Below are 19,845 nucleotides of genomic sequence, written 5' to 3'. Positions count from 1 at the left end.
TCTGATAATAATATTCACGATAGCGACACTGTGGGAATTAATTTCTGTATTCGTCTTGAGGGGATAAGAATAACATCAATACCCCGAAAATTAATTTAACATCTATCTTGAATTAATGGTAATTGTATTAAAAAGAAACTAAAGTAAAAATTCTCTCCACCTTGAGTTAATAATATTAATACGACGAGAAGTAATCTTCCTACCAATCTTCAGTCAACGATAATACGATAAAAGTCGATTCTTCTATCTAATACAAAATTATCCTCGGTGTGAACGAAATTTCATCGAGAGTGCACTAGGGGAATTTTTGTTTACAATTTTGACACACAGAAACTATCTGTTACCTCCAGAATATATAAAATACCGATCCGCATAGATGCACAGATACAGGAGGGTAGGACCGAATCGTTTTCCGTGCAAACAAGTTTTCTTTCGACGAAAATAATACCATTTAAAGCCACGTGCAGAACGAAAGGTATAAATAGGGGTCAGTGGGTGTCGAGTGGAGAATATTAACACAGGTGAAGGAGTATAAGGATCGAGGCTATTGTGTACAGCACGAGCAGGGACTTGCTACAAGTTGGACCGACAGCTCGAAAGTTCGCTGCGGGCCGATATTGTCTTTCGAGCAGTTCTGTGTCGCCTCTATCGATTCACGTTGACTTTCGGCGAGGGAGGACTTCTTTAAATAACCCGTAAACGCGGACGCTCTCGGAAAATACGATATCTACTCGGTGGCTCCTTCGCTAGGTGTTCGGCCAATTTAAATATTTATCTGTCCGATACTCCTTTCACGCTTTTAGCCGCGTCCGCTTTTACAGAGGAATCCATTACGGGCCATTCGCCTCCGATTCTGCAGCTGACAGCTCCATCAGCTCGCGCCGCATGATTGGACCGTGGAGAGTCTTGCTTGGTAAGAGAAGCTTCTCGACATGGAATTCACCGGGGTTCACAATACCTTCGAATTCATTCCTCGCGTCGACAGAGACGCGGCCGCGATCGGTGATTTCATTTTCATCGATGGCACCGGTTTCATCGATTTCCTTCGTTCGTAGACGCGATCGATCGTCCCCCGAGTACCAATTTCGGTTAGGTTAATGTTTCCAACGTCGTTTCGTTAGTAAGAGTGGTGATTGTACTGTTAATCGCGATTAGAATTTTATGCGATCGTTTTGAAATGCTTCGAGTATTCAAGTCTAAGGAAAACGAAGAAATTGAAATTAGTTGTGACAGTGGTAATAGTACTGTTAATCGCGATTAGAATTTTGTGCGATCGTTTTGAAATGCTTCGAGTATGCAAGTCTAAGGAAAACGAAGAAATTGAAATTAGTTGTGACAGTGGTAATTGTATTTTTAATCGCGATTAGAATTTTATGCGATCGTTTTGAAATGCTTCGAGTATTCAAGTCTAAGGAAAATGAAGAAATTGAAATTAGTTGTGACAGTGGTAATTGTATTTTTAATCGCGATTAGAATTTTATGCGATCGTTTTGAAATGCTTCGAGTATTCAAGTCTAAGGAAAATGAAGAAATTGAAATTAGTTGTGACAGTGGTAATCGTACTGTTAATCTCGATTAGAATTTTATGCGATCGTTTTGAAATGCTTCGAGTATGCAAGTCTAAGGAAAACGAAGAAATTGAAATTAGTTGTGACAGTGGTAATGGTATTTTTAATCGCGATTAGAATTTTATGCGATCGTTTTGAAATGCTTCGAGTATGCAAGTCTAAGGAAAACGAAGAAATTGAAATTAGTTGTGACAGTGGTAATTGTATTTTTAATCGCGATTAGAATTTTATGCGATCGTTTTGAAATGCTTCGAGCATTCAAGTCTAAGGAAAACGAAGAAATTGAAATTAAGAGTCAAATTTATTGCGAGTTAAAATTCAGAATTTCGAATAAACCGAAACATTTTTGTATTTAAAAATTTGAAGTTCTTAAGAGTGGAGCAGAATTGAAAATTATAGAATAATTCAGTTTACGTTACTGTATGTTTGTTTTTTAAATACTACTTGTGCATCAAATGCAATCGTAGATAAAATTTTACGTTATAATTAATTTTAATCGTTGTTCTATTTATGGTTCCTTCAGATCGTTAAATATAAAGTACACTTTCCATATTTCTCCAGAAGAACTAGAAATGGAATCTAAATGTCGAAATCGAGAAGATTATAATTTCGTGTAATGAAAATATTAAAATTCCTCGTGTGTTTTCGCTTTCGAATAAATGTACCCAATCGAGACACAAATATTTTCGTTGGAGGAGGAATATTTCGACAAGGTTCTGAAAATCGTGAAACGCTCGAGTTCAACGTGACTTCGTTCGACCCGATCGATCCAATTACGCCTACTTCGTTTCGCGAACGTCTCAGACAATTCAGCAGGCAAAACGTCGTCGAGAACCGAGAATGCTGGAAGGAACGTTCCAGCACGAAGAGTGAAACACCTCCCACTCCAGCCAGCCCCAACCCTGGAGAAACAAGACCGAACTCGAGACTCCCGCTGCATCAGAGGCTGGGACAACGTTAGATAATGCAAACCCCGGAATAGTTATCGAACAAGTAGCAACGTTTCCCGACAATGGGCGGAAAATTAAGGAAGTTATTATTATTGTCTACCCGAGCTGCCCCCACCCCTCTGGCTTGTCGTCTAAATGCTTCCACCGCTGACTGCGAGGCGGTTCAACGACATTTTGCGATAAACTTCTCTCCTCTCAATTTCCTACAATCGCAAACATTCGTTAACAGAGTGACAACGATTTATGATACTTCGTGCGGCATAATTTTCGTTATCGTTCCGTTTCCAGACGACGCTGTTGTCGCGCGGACGATACCATCGGGAATTATTTTATCACGCGTACGATTAATTTTATGAAATTCGAACAAACGGGAACCCGAGTTCCTCGATCGTATCGTAATTGTTACGCGGTTGGCGTAAATTTGTCCGGTTCGCGAGACCGCGATAAGTCGAAACTGTTTTTTAAACGAGCGACCACACGTACGCCCATCATCGACGAATTATACAGTCCGTCGTTTAAGGGCCACGACTGGCTGCGTCTGACTACGTAACGTCGTATACTACTTCTCGCGAGCGTTACAAACGAGGCCGACTGTGTCTGACTACGTACCATCGGATGCTACTTCCAGCGAAACCTGTTGATTAGGATGGACGAGTTGCATGGATTCATTATATCGCTCTACGCAAAATTTTAAACGTTAAAAAACATATCGAGAACAAATGATCACCACCTCTTGGTAATTGAGCGCAAACTCCCTCGAACCAGTCTGGAATTATTTTAATATCTCGGTTAAAGTTACCATTTCTTTTCCAAAGAGATATTCGCACTCAATTAGTGAGAAGTAATTATATATTCTTTATCTCTTCAACCACTTGAACAAAAATCACTGACGATCAACGCTCTAAACAAAAGGTGAACCGTATCTCTTCTTTGATTACTTCGTGAATAACTTACACGAAACAAAAGTGAATAATTCTTTGTTTCCTGTACACGTCCTCGTACACTCTCCAACTCTCTGTACAACTATCGATCGATACTTCATGGATAAATTACCTCGTAACGATGCTTGTTGTCGATCGTGATGAAAATTCATCGACCATCGAAGAGGCGTCTGGCACGAGCAAAGTCTCGAACGGTCTGGACACCCCTCGTGGTAAATTTTCGACATCCCTTTTCCATTCCTCGTGAAGCCATGAAAATTGTAGCCCGACGGGGCGTTAAGGTTAACGTTTCAATGGGCGAGTGTCACGCGATATTTCGAGGGACGGTGTTCGCGCGACCCGCTCGCCATTCGATATCTGGATAGAATATAATGCCGAACGACGGTGGCTAGGGACGAGAGGTTCTCCGCGCCCCGGTATCGGTAAATCATCTTTTTGCCATGTTTAATGCATGTTTTTCAATTGTTTCTGGGGGTCACCTGGCCACACGGTCATTCCTACGACGCTATCGATTCACATCCGAACCCTGTATTGTTCGTATCGGGGACTTCGTTATCGAGAAGCTATCGCGGACAGTTCTCGGGTTTCCTCGCGCGCGACGAAACCCACGAAAGACGAAAATTGAGAGACGAAATAAAATTTACTGGCTTTTGGTAAACAGAAAACCCTTTCCTTCCTTCACGACCGAAAGAATGAAAAGGTATCCGGGAAAATTGATCATCGATCCCCCTTCGTCACCATTTCGCACCACGGTGCGGATCGGGGAACGTTTCGTTCCTCGCGTGCACGATTTTATTCTAAACGGAGGGCCATCTCTTATTTCGCGAAACGGTTAACTGAGTTTACATTCGCACGGCGAAGCGAGACGGGTTTTATATATACTATATATACTATATATATGGTATATGTATATATAATATTTCCTCTCGTCGAGAAACGAGGAATATTTGAATTCGTTCCACTCTCAGCTGCACGATTTATGCCGTGTGTAAAAATTTTCATCCGAGTTGCGAAGGATTTATCTATTCGTTAACGAAGAGTGTAAAGTGACGTGGACGTTGAACTCCGGCCCACGGGGCGGCCTAATTTTTTTCGCCTTCTCTTTTCGCGCCAGGATTACACCGGGGAAGAAAACTGCGAACCTGTCGACGGATTCAACGAAGAATTAAAACATTCCCGAGTCTTGAATTTTTCTAAACCGGTCGCGCAGTGTCGAGAGCGGGACCGGTCTGACCCGGGACGTCTCTATTCTACTCGCATCGCTCAACGTCGTGATGCCGTGGAATTTCAACCAACCGATTTTACATGTACCTCTGTATCTGGTATATATCGTTTCCTTTCGAATTACAATGGCTTCGTTCATGCTTCTGTACACTGCACGCAAATCTAACCGCGCGAAAAAGAAAGAAAAATAATCTTTCAATTTTCTTGGGAATATAGTTTCAACGATCGCTCTAAAAATGCAAACTAGGTACGGTCTTTGCGCAAATTAACCTTCAGCTTTCGAAGCATCGGTTCTCCATATTCATTAACCGATCGAAAGTAAATTTCGCGCGCGTTGCGTGTCACGAACCACGGTGAAATACGAATCTTGGAGATATTTTAATCCTCCTCGAAAAAAAAAGAAAAAATATACAGTGTATTGCGGAAACCCCGGATATGTTTCCCCGTAACGTTGTAAATTTATTTCCTCGTTGGCACGGTGTCCGTTTACCGACAGATCTGTCGTTATCGCGTTCAAGTTGCGCCGAAACGCGTCCCCGCGGCAGGTCAGGGGCAAGGAGGGCTGCTTTCTTTAAATTTTCTTCGCGGTGGCTTGGTAAAACGAAGCGCAAAAATTCCAAGCGAGTTTACCACCGGCAAATCTATTATCCGGATGATCCGATATATACTCGCGCGCAACAGGATCCTCGGCGTAACCCAACACTTTGCCCGGCGACGTCAAAAGAAGCAACGTTATTCCTTCGGAACGAGTTCCTCTCGCGAAATTGAAAAGTCCTGCCGGCTCACCACGCGCGCATGTTTTCGTTCGCCGCTGTCTCGATGTTATTCCACGAATTCCATCCGATCGTGATCCCTGAAATACCACTGCGGTCCCTTGAACACACGAATGGACGGACGTGTCGCGATATCCTAGAAACATTGCCCTCCTGTGGCGCGAAACGGTGACAAAGGAACCAGCTTCCATTGTCGGCACGCCGCGTGCGAATTACTTCGCGCTAATTTCGCGCGAAATTCTGATACCGTTGACGACTCCAATTTTCACGACGAAAAATTCGATCGCGATGGGGAACGCCTCAGCTTTTGACGAAACGGATCGAAAATTTCGATCGACAACGATACCATAGTGTTTGCGTATTCATTGAGAAATTGTATTCGGTTTTGTCCACCGACGAAAGCTTCTCGTTGTATGTTTTTTTTTTTTGCACGATGGACGAAGATTGGCTAATGGAAATTAGATTTAGATAAAGTTTCAAGCTGGTAGTATTTTTTGAAAAGATTGTTTCATGGTTGATGGAAATTTTACGGTAATGGAATTTATTGAGAAAAGATGGACTTTTTTGGGGGAGGGAAGATCGAGTGCATTCTTTCCAGCTTCGTACAGTACATTTATGGTATTTGAGTGAAAAGTAATGGTAAATCACCGATGGTATAATAACACGACTCTGTGAGAAATAAATTAACGTGCAATAATAAACAGTGTGAAAGTGTGAAAAGAAGTAGAACATTCTTGAACGTTAAGATGTAAGAAGTGGGAGCCACTTGCACGAAATGAACTTAAACTGGTATTATTTGAGAGAAGGAATATCCTCGAAAATTGTTACCACGTGCTCCCCACAAACTGCAAACCTACAAAGATCTGAATATCGAGTAACTAAAAAATCTACGCGTGGTCTTCTTAATCAAAAATTATTAAAAAAAAGAAATATCCTCGAAAATTGTTACCACGTCCTCCCCACAAACTACAAACCTACAAAGATCTGAATATCGAGTGACTAAAAAATCTACGCGCGGTCTTCTTAATGAAGAATTATTAAAAAAAAGAAATATCCTCGAAAATTGTTACCACGTCCTCCCCACAAACTACAAACCTACAAAGATCTGAATATCGAGTAACTAAAAAATCTACGTGCGATCTTCTTAATGAAGAATTATTAAAAAAGAGAAATATCCTCGAAAATTGTTACCACGTCCTCCCCACAAACTACAAACCTACAAAGATCTGAATATCGAGTAACTAAAAAATCTACGTGCGGTCTTCTTAATGAAGAATTATTAAAAAAAAGAAATATCCTCGAAAATTGTTACCACGTCCTCCCCACAAACTACAAACCTACAAAGATCTGAATATCGAGTGACTAAAAAATCTACGTGCGATCTTCTTAATGAAGAATTATTAAAAAAAAAAAAAGGAAACTCCTTCAAAATTATTGCTACGTATTCTCCACTGAATGGACCGAGATGAAAGTATCGCGTCACTCGGGAACCTGGACGCGAAAATTTCGTTTTCACCTATCGTTGCAACTCGAAAGTCGGTGCATCGAATGCAGCTGTCGTCCACTCGATACTTCGCGCAGGAAAACCACAGGACGCGTTGGTGTTTTCTCGATCTTCTTGTGTTGCCGAAGGATCGGGAGGATTGTTTCCGTTCGTCTCGTGTAACGCGCGACAGGAACGCGCGGATGTCGAGCGTGGGAAAACTGCAAAGCTCGACGACGCGAGCTGAAACGACGACACGATCCTCCCCGTTCTACCCTCGTCGTTCCTCACGCCGGATAAATGAACGCTGAATTAGTGCACCGCTAAACGGCAGCGTCGGTTCGCGCACCTTCAAAGCCGCACACGTACGCGTGGTGGCGGTTTAATTAAATTTCATAATTAGTCGCGGTGTACGGGGCCCTTTACGAGGTTGGCCGCTCCTTAATCTCGCCACTCATCAACCGTCATTCGCCCCGATGATTGTGTCTGTAAATCAGACCAGCAAACCGAACGAAGGTTCGACGACTTTGACGACCGATTACGGAACGACAGACAAGATCGTTATTGTTTGTTTTCTCGCGAGTCACTTACAGCTGATGAATCTGTTTCCGTGTTACTTGGAATCACCGACTTGAAAATTTCGGTCATTAACACCTCGACGTCGAGTTTCCACGGTCGGAAGATTTTCTAGAAAATGTGATACGATTTCTTGTTCAAAGTTGACCAAAATTGGGGTCGATTTATCGAGAACGGTAAGTTTGAATCATCGGTGATTATTGACAATGATCTTTGTTGAATTGCAAGTAGAATTAACGGTGTTGAAGTGTACTTGATGCTTATCTCGGTAAAATTGACGTAAGAGGTAAAAGAGGAATTTATAAAATTAATCGCATGTGTGGAATGGAGAAAGTCGTGTTTACAAAGAACGTGTTATGAAATTTTTCAGAAATTTCCTTGTAAGCAATTTGGAAGTCATTTTGACTGGTAGATGTAGGATTGACTGTATTGTAACGTCTGTGTTTTTATAAATGATGTGTTCGTTACCAGCCACGATGGTCTAAATCATTTTTATTCGTTTTTAAACAAAGCCCTTCGCGATCGAGAAATTATGCAAGCTGCTGGTTACACAATGCTGGTCGTGTCTGAATATGTAACGTCGTATACTACTCATCGCGAACATTAAAAAAAGAGTTAGTAAATTATTGGTCAGATTGTCGGATAGCGCAGTCATTTGCCTTTCAAACGAGCGCGAGAGCATTAAAACGCGATGCTTTTTAACGATGTTGTAGCCATTACAGTGGCAGAGACTACTCGTCTGACCATTGACAGAGTCATACTACTTGTCTGACCACAGACGGAGAAATACGATTTGCCTGGTCATAGACAGGGGGTATACTACTTGTCTGACCATAGGCAGGGGGTATACCACTTGCCTGATCATAGACGGGGGTATACTACTTGTCTGACCATAGGCAGGGGGTATACTACTTATGTGGCCATAGGCAGGGGTATACTACTTGTCTGTCCACAGGCGGGGTAATGCTACTCGTCTAGTCACAGGCAGGTTATACTACTTGCATGTCCACAGATGGGATTATACTACTTGTACGACCATGGATGGGGTAATACTACTTGTCTGACCATAGGCGGGATCAGTATCGTCGTCGTATATGGTCCGACAAGTAGTAGGACCCCTACTCGTCAGTTTGGCCCGACAAGTGGTATTACATCCGTCTATGGTCAGCCAAGTGGAAATCCGAGTGCATATACAATTATGCTTCTATGGTCAGACAAGTAGACATGCGGTTGTATGGTCAGAAATTTGACCTTAAAAACGAGGTAACTGTGTCCGACTACGTAGAGTCGTATACTACTCGTCTCGGGCATTAAAACGCGCGGGGCTGTGTCTGACTACGTGCCGTCGTGTTCTACTCACTGTGAACTGTAACCTGTTGATCGGGGAAAGTCTAGTTAACTCGTCACTCGCACTCGCTCCCGGCTTCCGATATTTTTTCGTGCTCTATCGTATTATCGTGCCTGTATCGGTGTAAATTATGGCACGTTTATACTCGTTGCTCGACCACGCAAAATTAAATCGTCACCGTTCGTTCCGCGAGAAAGAATCACACCGACGTCTCTCGTGAATCCATTAATATTTACACACCTCTCGTAATGTACACGATATTTACCTTTCTCGCTGTGACTCGTTTCCAATGAAAGAAAATCTATCAACAACACGTTCCAAGAAACATATTAATCCGCAACAAAATCCAGATCTACGAAACACACTGATCTCTAACAGCAAATATTTCCTGGAACTATAAAAACGAATACAAATCATACACAATAAATTTCTCCGTAAACGAATCTCCCAGGAATAAAAAAAAAATGTCTGCACCTATCTTCCCAATACGTAATTCCGACACTGATGCAGCAAATTTTCCCAGGACGATTACCAGTGGAAAAAGATAAACATCGAAAGTATCTTTGACGGGGAAGAAGAGACTTGAAATTTCGAAAACACGAAACTGATACGATCGATCGATCGGGTCGAGGATCCTTCGTAAGGATCCACGTAGCTGCGGTAGAACGCAAAATGTTGCCAGGAATTAGCATAACAAGATTCCCTGGTGCACGTAATGCAGCAACGCTGCCCCCCTCCCCACCCCTCCGTGCGGATTTGCATGGACCATTTAAATACAATTTCTTTTACCTCGATCAAGAAATTACGTGAATACGCAATCCGCGCGACTCGGCGTTCCCGCGTGTTGGCTCGACCGAGGGCGGATTAAAGGGGCTCGCATTAAAGCCGCCCCTTCGAAGAAAAACGCCACGCTACCCTACCGTTCTTTCCGCTTTACCCTTGCGCTGCTAATTAATTCTGTTTGTACATTAATCGCGGTCTGCCATTCACGTCGCCCGGAGCGTCTGTTCACCGAGCGTGTTCCAACTTTGGTCGGCCGGTCTGTAAGCCTCGTTCTTTTTTCTGTTTGGTTTTCAACCCCCGGTAAGAGAAAGGTAACTCTCCCCCGTGTATATCGTTCCAAGCTGTTCGCGATACTTTATTATTGCCTGCATTCTTCGAGGGGTATTTGCTGAACCACAGCGGGCAATTAGCGCGAGTTCACCGTGGCCGATCTATTAAAGCTTCCCACCGTAACTTTAAGTCTCCGTAGAAATAACTCGCATGGAAATTGCGACTGCGATGCTCGCACACGTGAAAAAGTCACGATGGGAATGCACGATTTATTTCCAGGATTTTTCCCGGTCGAGTATTTAATCGAACGTCTATGGAATCGTGCAAACCTGTCACTGTTTCGGTAGCGAGTGTTCGCGGTAGAAACGGACAGACTATGTCGGACATTCGTGTCGTGGGACATCGTCGAGTCCCGGGGGTTATAAAATGACAGTGAAAAATCTGTGCTCGCGGTATTTTGCGAAGTAAATGCTTGTTTAAATATACCCGTCCCGTGGCTTGCTGCGACCTGACAGTGGAAACGGATCGTCAGTGTCGGTCACACAAAGCTGGAAATTCTGTAAAGTACCTGCATCGGGGAAAGTTAAAAATCTACGTTCCACCACGTTCCCGGTATTTTATACCGAACGCGTTCCCCTCGATTCGAGTGCTCGCGTTACCAAAGTTAGCGACATCGCGCGAGTAGAACCGGAATACCAAAGTCAGACGCTCGGATCCAGAAACTCTCGTAGATAACAACTGCACGGTAAAAGTTGAAGGCGCGCAATTTCAATACTTTCTAACACAAACGCTTGCTCCGAATTAAGTACACCGTTTCCAAAGCGCGCATTTACCCAGAAGTAGAAACGGAACGCCCGAGCCAGACATCCCTAGCCAGAAACTCCGGCGATTTCCTTGGAAAAAAGGAGCACTTCGGTATGGACAATCGCTGCACTTTCGAAACTATTTTTTTTTTTTCTTCAAATTTCTTTCACGGTTCGCTCAGTTTTCACACTTGTGCGATAACGGCGCGTAAATGTTAATTAAACATTCGAAATACTAAGTGAAATCAAGCTTTGTAATTTTCTCACGACTTGGGCAATATTTGAAGTTAACAATTGTTAATTTGGAAGCTTATCGTTACGATACAATTTTTATTAGACGTTTCACAACTGGCTGGACGGTTACATTATCAATATCAAATTGGATCGAAACGTCAACGGAAAGTTTTTCGTTCAAATTGAAATAACACAATGGGAAAAAAATCATGCACCAACTTTTAGGGTATTGTTGCAAAGAAACAACTTCGACCTTCAATGTCACGGTACTACGAGCCGCGTGAAAAATTGGTCGAACAATTGGGAGCTGTTTGAAATTGTTCAATTCCGCTTCAGAAAACTTGACATTTTTAATCTCTTCCCGGTGCAAAGGAATCCTCAAGGAGAATTCAATCTATGGACACAAAAGTGGAGATATCGATCTTCGAAATCACTCCAGGAAGATTATCGCGAGACTATCTCTCTCCAAGTTACAGCAGTTCAAAGATCGATAACGATCTCCGAAGTGTCCTCTAACTTTTCAGCTGTGATGCATATTCGTTTCTATTCCTTTCCAGAGACTAAAATACACTCTGGTGACAAATGTATGCCTTTCGTTTTTCGAAAACTATCCACAAAGTAACACGAGTAGGCCCCAAAATATAATTCGTCGCAACAAGAAACGTGTTCAAAGAGATAGCGTTTCATGTTTCTCGGTAGATTCTCGATCACCAACTTACAAAAAGTCCCATGGACGGAAATTTCACCACCGGTTTGTCCGACGTTGACCTCGAAAAAGTAAACCGACAGCTCGCGGAGTCCCTCGGCCGGGAAGCAGTCAGGAAGCTTCTTCCCTGAGAGAGGTTCGCGTCGTTTTTCACTCTCGAGTCGGTAAGCGATAAGCGAAGCCGACGAGGAGTACCACGGAAGATAGAAACCGACTGCTGGATCCTTCGAAACAAATGCTCGAAACGTGTTACCACCTAGGTACGTATAGATGGATTTTCGGCCGGCTAAAGTGATCTGCAAACACGTATCGCGGCCAGGATTGCGTACGAGTATCGCTCGGCGTACGAATAAGCGGTTAGGGCGGAATTGAACTCGACGCCATCGGCAAAGCGCGTCGTGAACTCGATGGGACCGGGGAAACGTCTGCCAGAGTGCTCGTTCGCTGACTGACACATCGCCGAGATTATCGGTCCACCGCCTCCATGCGAATACGCTCGCTCGTTTGTTTTCGGACGACAGATTCCCGTAGAGACGAGTGTCTGAGGGCTCGCGTAATTTCACAGGCCACCTAATTTACAAAGATAGAAGTTACCAATCTTTCGTTTAATATTATTACGAAAATGCATTACACTAATCTTTTTACGAGATAGATCAGTTTCCAAAATTATATCTTACTTTACAGATCTAATTCCAAAGATTTCCTAATTTCCAAAGATAGAAGTTACCAATGTTTCGTTTAATATTATCACGAAAATACGTCTAACTATGTCTACTTTTGCAGATCGCTAATTTCCAAAGATAGAAGTTACTAATATTTCGTTTAATATTATTACGAAAATGCATTACACTAATCTTTTTACGAGATAGATCAGTTTCCAAAATTATATCTTACTTTACAGATCTAATTCCAAAGATTTCCTAATTTCCAAAGATAGAAGTTACCAATGTTTCGTTTAATATTATTACGAGAATACGTGGCGGTAATCTTTTTCTAGATAGATCAGTTTACAAAATTATATCTAATTTTGCAGATCTAATTCCAAAGATTTCCTAATTTCCAAAGATAGAAGTTACCAATGTTTCGTTTAATATTATCACGAAAATACGTCTAACTATGTCTACTTTTGCAGATCGCTAATTTCCAAAGATAGAAGTTACCAATATTTCGTTTAATATTATTACGAAAATGCATTACACTGATCTTTTACGAGATAGATCAGTTTCCAAAATTATGTCTAATTTTGGAGATCGCCTAATTTCCAAAGACAGAAGTTACCAACGTTTCGTTTAATATTATTACAAAAATGCATTAGGCTAATCTTTTACGAGATAAGTAGACGAGTCTTCGAAATTATGTGTAATTCCACAGACCGCTTAATTTCTAAAGATAAAGGTTACCAAAGCTTCCACTTCGTTAAATATTACGACCAAAATGTGTCACTGATTCACAAGGAACAGTAGAACTCAAAGGGAACTCACAGCGAATAGTAGAGCTCGGAACTCACAGTGAAAAGTAGAACTCAACCGACGAAAAACACTTTCATGGACCAGCTCATTGTATTTCGTACAGATTATAAATAAACATCTACCATGGACAACCAGCTCAATGAACTCTCTTTTGAGAAATAATTACCAGAATATAAAATGAAGAGAAATAATGTCCCGACTGAATAACAAACGAAAAGAAACATTTCGTTCGAGTTCGGTGTTCGAAGTGTTCATAGATTTTCACCTACGACGAAACACATGTTCCAGGTAAAAATCTAAACGCAAAATTTGTTAAATTCTCGTAGCGTTAAATCAACGGGAACATTCTTCGCGATTGTTCCGGCTTTCGTCTGTTCTCGAGGAGTTGCATTCAGTATCACAATGGTACCTAAAAATAGTACACGAAGGGCCAATTGAACCGTTGCTCGTTACGGAATCGTTACGAGGGTCGAGCTGCGAACTAAATGAGCGGAGTACCGAAAACCAAGTACCCGTCTCTAGGAATCTTAAAAAAAAAAAACAAAAAAACACACACAACGAAGACTCTCGAGATCTTCGACTCGAGAGTCCAGAAAACAGTCGTCGAAGTACACCGTCAACGTCGAATGTTCACCGAACGTTGACAGAGTCATCGAATCGACGTGATATCGATCGTTCCGTTGCGTCTCAATGACGATTCTCGGTTAAACAAATCTGTCTCCGATTTCGATTACACGAGGGATCCATGTGTAATACGGACAAATTGACAGAACGTGCGCACGCGCTAACATCAAGGGGACAGAAGCTCGTGCCAGAACGACGAGGGACCAGGGGGGTAAGGGTCGGTACGGCGAGAGGGTGGATGGGCGATCAGGTGAATTCCACGGCCGAGGCGCGATTTATGAGAAGCGAACACGCGGCTATAAAATAACACTTCCCATTCAAATCGCCAAATTAATGGTCGTTTTCATGGATTCTTTGTTTGCAACGGTCGACAATAGCTCGCCGCTGGGTTATTATTCCGAGAGAGAGAGAGAGAGTACGACCAAGAGGCGAGCCAGTTCGAGCAGAATCCGCGGAACGTATCCGCAGTCGAGCTTTCAACCCGTGCTTTTTTCCACGGGGGACTCTGAAGCCGGAGTTACAAAGAGGGGATTTCGTCCTAGACGCGTTTCATTTTATACTAATCGGGGCCAGTGTTGCTGCATTAAACCCCTACTTGCCAATGCTCGAATTCTGGAGCGTTCGGTCGGTGTTCGTAGGATTTCAACGTTTAGTTTCTCGGGGCATTGTGCAACCTTCGGCGCGTTTAGACGGTCGTCGCTTCAACGCGCAATTATGGAAATTAGCGGTACGCCTACCCCGAGCGTACGTTTATTATTTGTATTTATTCGTACAAGGTTCGGACGAAGAGTCGAACACGGTTGAACAGTCTTTAGACTCGAGCTCTTCGTAACGGTGTCGTTCGTTACGCTGCGTGGCTATCGCTTCGATTCGCAATTACGGAAATTAGTGGCGTCGCTTTAAATCTAATCCTAGGTTTATACATTCATCCCTCAAAGATTGCGCAAAAATTAAACACGGCGAGTCTCTACGTTTGAGCACTTTGTAACACTGTTCTAACATTGCGTGTAATTTTGTACATCGCTTAAATTCACAATTATTGAAATTAATGTCATCGCTTTAAATCTGATCCTATTTTCCCATGGACTTACTTTACCAGTTTCGCATACTTCGAAATCCTGTGTGTCACTTATTACCAATTTCACACACCACTGAACTTTACAATCACAAAAATCACCTAAATACCTTCTTCGAACGTAATTCTACCATCGATAGTCTCCACTTTGATCTACCAAGTACCAAAAATTTCAAACGCTACTACTCTCCAGGTTCAACCCCGTCGATTTACCCTCCATTTTCCCCGAGGTATCGATCGATAGGATTTTTTCCCCCGTAACTCGCGGCACAGACGTCTCGGTGGCTGCAATATTCACGAAGCGAAGATACGGGTTTTATCGTGGACACGTCGAAGATTTCCAGCGGAAATACGTCCGGTAGGTATACCAAGACAGCCACGGGTTCGAGTTTGTTCGTTGCTCGGTTGAGAATCACTGATCAACGCCACAGATCGCTGATACTGCGTACAAGCAGATCGCAATAACGTTCGTTTACCTCCATCGAGCGGCTGTTCCGACGTATTCATTCGTCGGCGTGCACGCGAGAGCGAAAAAAAAACCTTCTCCGGCTTTATCTAACCCCCTACCACGCCCCTCCCTATTTTTTTTATATCGAAATTAATCCACGTCACGATCCGAGCGCGACGGAAATGCACCGTGGACTTCTTTGACAACGGTGGAGCATCGATGAAAAGCTGTTGAAGAATCGGCATACATTTTCTGTCGTTCGAAAGGACTCGGGCGCGCCTATTCAACACAAAGGGCCGTGTCATTGGAAATGATAACGCGAAAAGCACGCGAAAAGAGACGCGGAAAGTCGAACAGGGGGCGTACGACACCTACGCGACCTTTGGACCTACTTCTTGCGAACCGTGCCGATAATAATTCGTTTCTGGATTCATTTCTTAAGACTGATTCACGTGGACCTTGATTATACACCGTTTCTCGTCGATCTGTACAAAGCGATATATGTGCAATAAGTACAATCCTTAAAACTGATCACGAGAGTCATGGAATTTTAACCTGAGCTGGATAGCGTTCACCTCGCGAGCACACGCGTATTGTTTCTCGAGTTTTTGGTTCTCGTTGGCGATACTAATCTTGTGTGGATGAAATAAGTAAGCGTGTCACGGGGAAAGAACGATTTATTTCGACGAAGAAGAGGGCTCAGAAGGATACGTCCGAGGAAGTGTTATTATTGGAAACTTTTGATGACGACAGAACGATCTGTGGAGTACCAGATGGTCATGGGTTACGCAACGGGAGATAAACGAGAATCTTTCATTCGTATAGTTTGTAGAAAATCGAACGTTACGTTGTTAATACGTGTAGCTTTTGATACAGAGTAATTTGGAAATACACCTGTTATCCAAAACTCGAAAACAAAATTGTACAAGTTATACGTGGGACATTTTCTACTCGTTTTACTACGTAGATGTACTCTCTGAAGTATGGACTTGTGTTTCTGAACCACCGTGTATAAACAACGGTCATCCAACCGACGTGACGAGTGATTTCGTACTAATAAAACAAATGGAAGATACAAGACCTCGCGCTGTGCAATTCATTACCAATTATTTCACACACCATTCTATCATCGTTCACGATTTCTACTAATACCAATACTTTATCATTACTCTCTATTCGGAATGTTTATAGTTTCAATTTTATTATACGCAGGACCAGAATTCTCGACCATTCTTTTACGTAAAATTTTCTTGACAATTCTATTCGTCGTTACTCCACACATTATTCTATCATCGTTCAAGGTTCACACCGATACCAATACCTTCTCACTCCGCCCTATTCGGAATGTTTATAGCTCCAACATTAATTATATACTCTGCGTATGTAATACACGCTGGACCAAAATTCTCGACCATCCTTTAACGTAAAATTTTCTTGACAATTCCATTCAACGTTACTCCACACATTATTCTATCATCGTCCAAGGTTCCCACCGATACCAATACCTTCTCACTCCGCCCTATTCGGAATGTTTATAGCTTTAACATTAATTATATACTGTGCGTATGTAATACACGTAACCAAAATTCTCGACCATCCTTTAGCGTAAAATTTTCTTGACAATTCCATTCAACATTACTCCACACATTATTCTATCATCGCCCAAGTTTCCCACCGATACCAATACCTTCTCACTCCGCCCTATTCGTAATGTTTATAGTTCGAACTTTATTACCCGCAGGGCCCCCATCGAGTTCTCGATGGTTTACACAGAATAATTTCTAATAATTCTCATCGAAGTTACTTCGCTCAGGGTTCCATCATCGTCCAAGATTTCCACCGTTAACGATACTTTCCCGGTAACCCTGGGAACGTTTCCTTATCACATTCGTTTCGAATCTCCCGGCAAGGATCGCGCATTCCCCGCATAAGTGGACGAAAATATCCACTTCGGTTGAAACTCGACACAGAATTCGTAGCTCGAGCGCCACGATGATCCCCGTACGAATTCTGCGTGGAATTCCGCGCGCGCGTCTCCGCTAAACAAAGGGTAGAACAGTGGCGGAATTCCAGAATCCGAGGAGCCTGTGAAGCTCGTGGAATCATCGAGACCGAATAAATATCAAACGTCTTACCTTGAACCGGCGCGTAGATGTTCAGGTAGAGGCAGTCCTCGCTCTGGTTCCTCAGGTAGGGTAGCATCCTCCGCAGGTACTCGACCCTACCGCGGGGCATCTTGTCGCTGAGCTCGGGCAGTTTCTGCGGGCATACGGGCCCGAACCTGTCCGCAACCTTGACGCCGTGCCACAGGGCACCGCTGACCGGAGGCATGAACCGCAGGGACCCGGTGGGCGGTGACGCGTAAGGAACACCGCGGAACACCTCGACGCTCTCGAGGTGACGATCGAGGGTCACGATAATGCCCGACAGTTCGCCATACTTGGTCCTGACGATCCTCGAGCTGAGCTCGGCGCTGGCGGACGCCAGGACGAGACCGAGCAGCGCCAGGATCGACGACGTCATCTTGGTTCGCGCCCTTGAAACCCCGTCCCCACGCCTGGCGATCAATCGATCAGGATCGAGGCTATCATCCCACGGTTCTAGCCGGCCACGTAGCCCGGAACACCACCGTACACGACCGCCTCGTTGCCGCGAGGACCCGGTGAACGTCCAGGATGCATCAGTGATCGCGGTACGCGTCGTGGGATTTCGAGTTGCTCGATTCAACCGATGGATCTTCGATCGTTCCGGGACCAGTTCTCGCGTCGTCCTATCCTCATCCAGACCGTGGTTAACGTCCGACGGTATTCTAAAAGGGGTCGTGCACTCCGACCCGAATCGAGTCTCCTTTCGAGCGGAGGCTGTGTGTTTGGCTATCTACGTTGGCACGGGAAACGTGCTGACGGTACCTCGACTGGGGAGTCAACACGCGGCGGTAGACATCCTCGAGTCAGCGTTCTGAAAGGTAAATAGTCGGGAAGTTGGCACCGTCAGACTGCCTCGAGATTCTCCAACTTCCGATACGCGATTCTACCACGTTCGTTGGGACGTATCCTGGAAACGGGATACCGATCCCTCTCGGTGAAACGGTGGGGGTATCGGGGTTGCTCTGTCCTCGCGGTTCACGAACGACCAAAGGAATATTTAGCGCCAATTTCTTCGGCCCACTTCCCCGCACGATCGTATCGCTCGAAACTTACGGCCCGAGTTACAGGAAGACGATCTCATTTCTAATTGCATGTTTCACGTGTCGGTAGAGATAAAACGCGCCTGCTCGGATCACGCACAGGATAAATCCACCCCTCGGATGCTTAACGGTCCGCTTCATCCTTGCGAGTCAGCCCAGCGAGCCCACCGGGGCTGTGAAAACACACCGAGCACCCTTGCGTCCCTATCGGTGGGACGCTTCCGTTGGACGTTTCCTTTGTCCCTTCGCGAAGAGTACACCGCTCTCGGAGTCTTCGATCGAGAGATCACCGATGGGAGGACCAGCGAGGGTAAATCCAGTCGCGACGAAACAGGATCCAAGGACACTACGATCACAGAGTCGCGAGTCGAGACCGAATCACTGTCACACTGCGTGTCGCGATCATCGTCACGGGAGAACCGTCATCTCGGTGAGGAGGGCGCACTCGATTTTACTTTTCTTTTCCGTTTGGTTTCGTTCTACTCGTCCGGTTTCTGGATCACGTTCGACCCGTGACCGTAGTCCCTCGTCGCGAGGATGCCGAACGCGAGAGAGCAGTCTCGGCGGCACACGCGGACACTGGAACCCGATACACTTTACCGATGCTCTCGCGCACTGCACTACCGGCTCGTCCGCCGTGAACCGTCACGTGGACCCGGCATTATCGTCGAGCTGAGTCCACGGGAATGCGCGATTACTCACGGAGGAAACCTCGACGATCGACGAACGGACGAGTTGACGCGACCGCGAGGGTACGCGCTGGAAACCAGGGGAGCCGATCTTGCCGTCAGTTCGACCTCGGGCAGACTGGCGTCAAGCGACACCGCTCGCACCTAGATGCGCATGCTCCGCGCAAACGCTGCCCACCTCCGCACGGGGCATGGGCGTAAGTCCAGCGACGCGTCGATACGGCAGTGGGGGATCGATCAACCACCACCGCGCGAGACTATGGTTCGTGTCCAGGGACGGACAGCGTCGCTCGCGTCTCTACACCACCCTCCGTATCTACTCGCCGGGACATACGAGCCGATTCGGTCGCGAGAGAATCTTCTCGTCGATAATGAAACACGAATTTTTCCGCGATGGGTACACCCGAAGTCTTCCACGTCTATAAATAAAACAAGAACGAAGTTTCTCCGTTGGAGAGTTCCTCTTCGAGGAAATTGGGAACGAAGGAATTGGGAAAGAACGGATTTCTTTGAGCTCGATCGTTGTGTTCTCGGTGATTGGTAGTTACTGGGGTTTAATAGTAGTTCATTTCTGGTATTTAGTAATAAGTATCCAGGAGTGATTTATGATAGTTACAGGAGTGCTGAATAGTTGACGGTGTTTAGAATTTGTTAATTGGGTAATAATTAGTACAGTAGTCGAGTGCGATCTTTC

The 19,845-nt window shown here is 44.4% G+C and overlaps 1 protein-coding gene across 1 annotated transcript in view; it reads right to left on the bottom strand.

Moving 5' to 3' along the window:
- Window positions 1-19,150, bottom strand: part of Nlg3 (Neuroligin 3) — a 438,180-nt gene extending 419,030 nt beyond the window's left edge. Inside the window, exon 1 of the mRNA XM_076316451.1 lies at window positions 17,411-19,150. Coding sequence (XP_076172566.1) covers window positions 17,411-17,798 — 388 coding nt within the window. The 5' untranslated portion in view covers window positions 17,799-19,150. The remainder of the gene's footprint in view (window positions 1-17,410) is intronic.
- Between the last annotated feature and the right edge of the window lie 695 nt (window positions 19,151-19,845).

The sequence above is a fragment of the Ptiloglossa arizonensis genome, chromosome 7 (genome assembly GCF_051014685.1).
Source record: "Ptiloglossa arizonensis isolate GNS036 chromosome 7, iyPtiAriz1_principal, whole genome shotgun sequence".
NCBI classification, from domain to species: Eukaryota; Metazoa; Arthropoda; class Insecta; order Hymenoptera; family Colletidae; genus Ptiloglossa; species Ptiloglossa arizonensis.
This window is presented reverse-complemented; position numbering and strand designations above follow the sequence as displayed.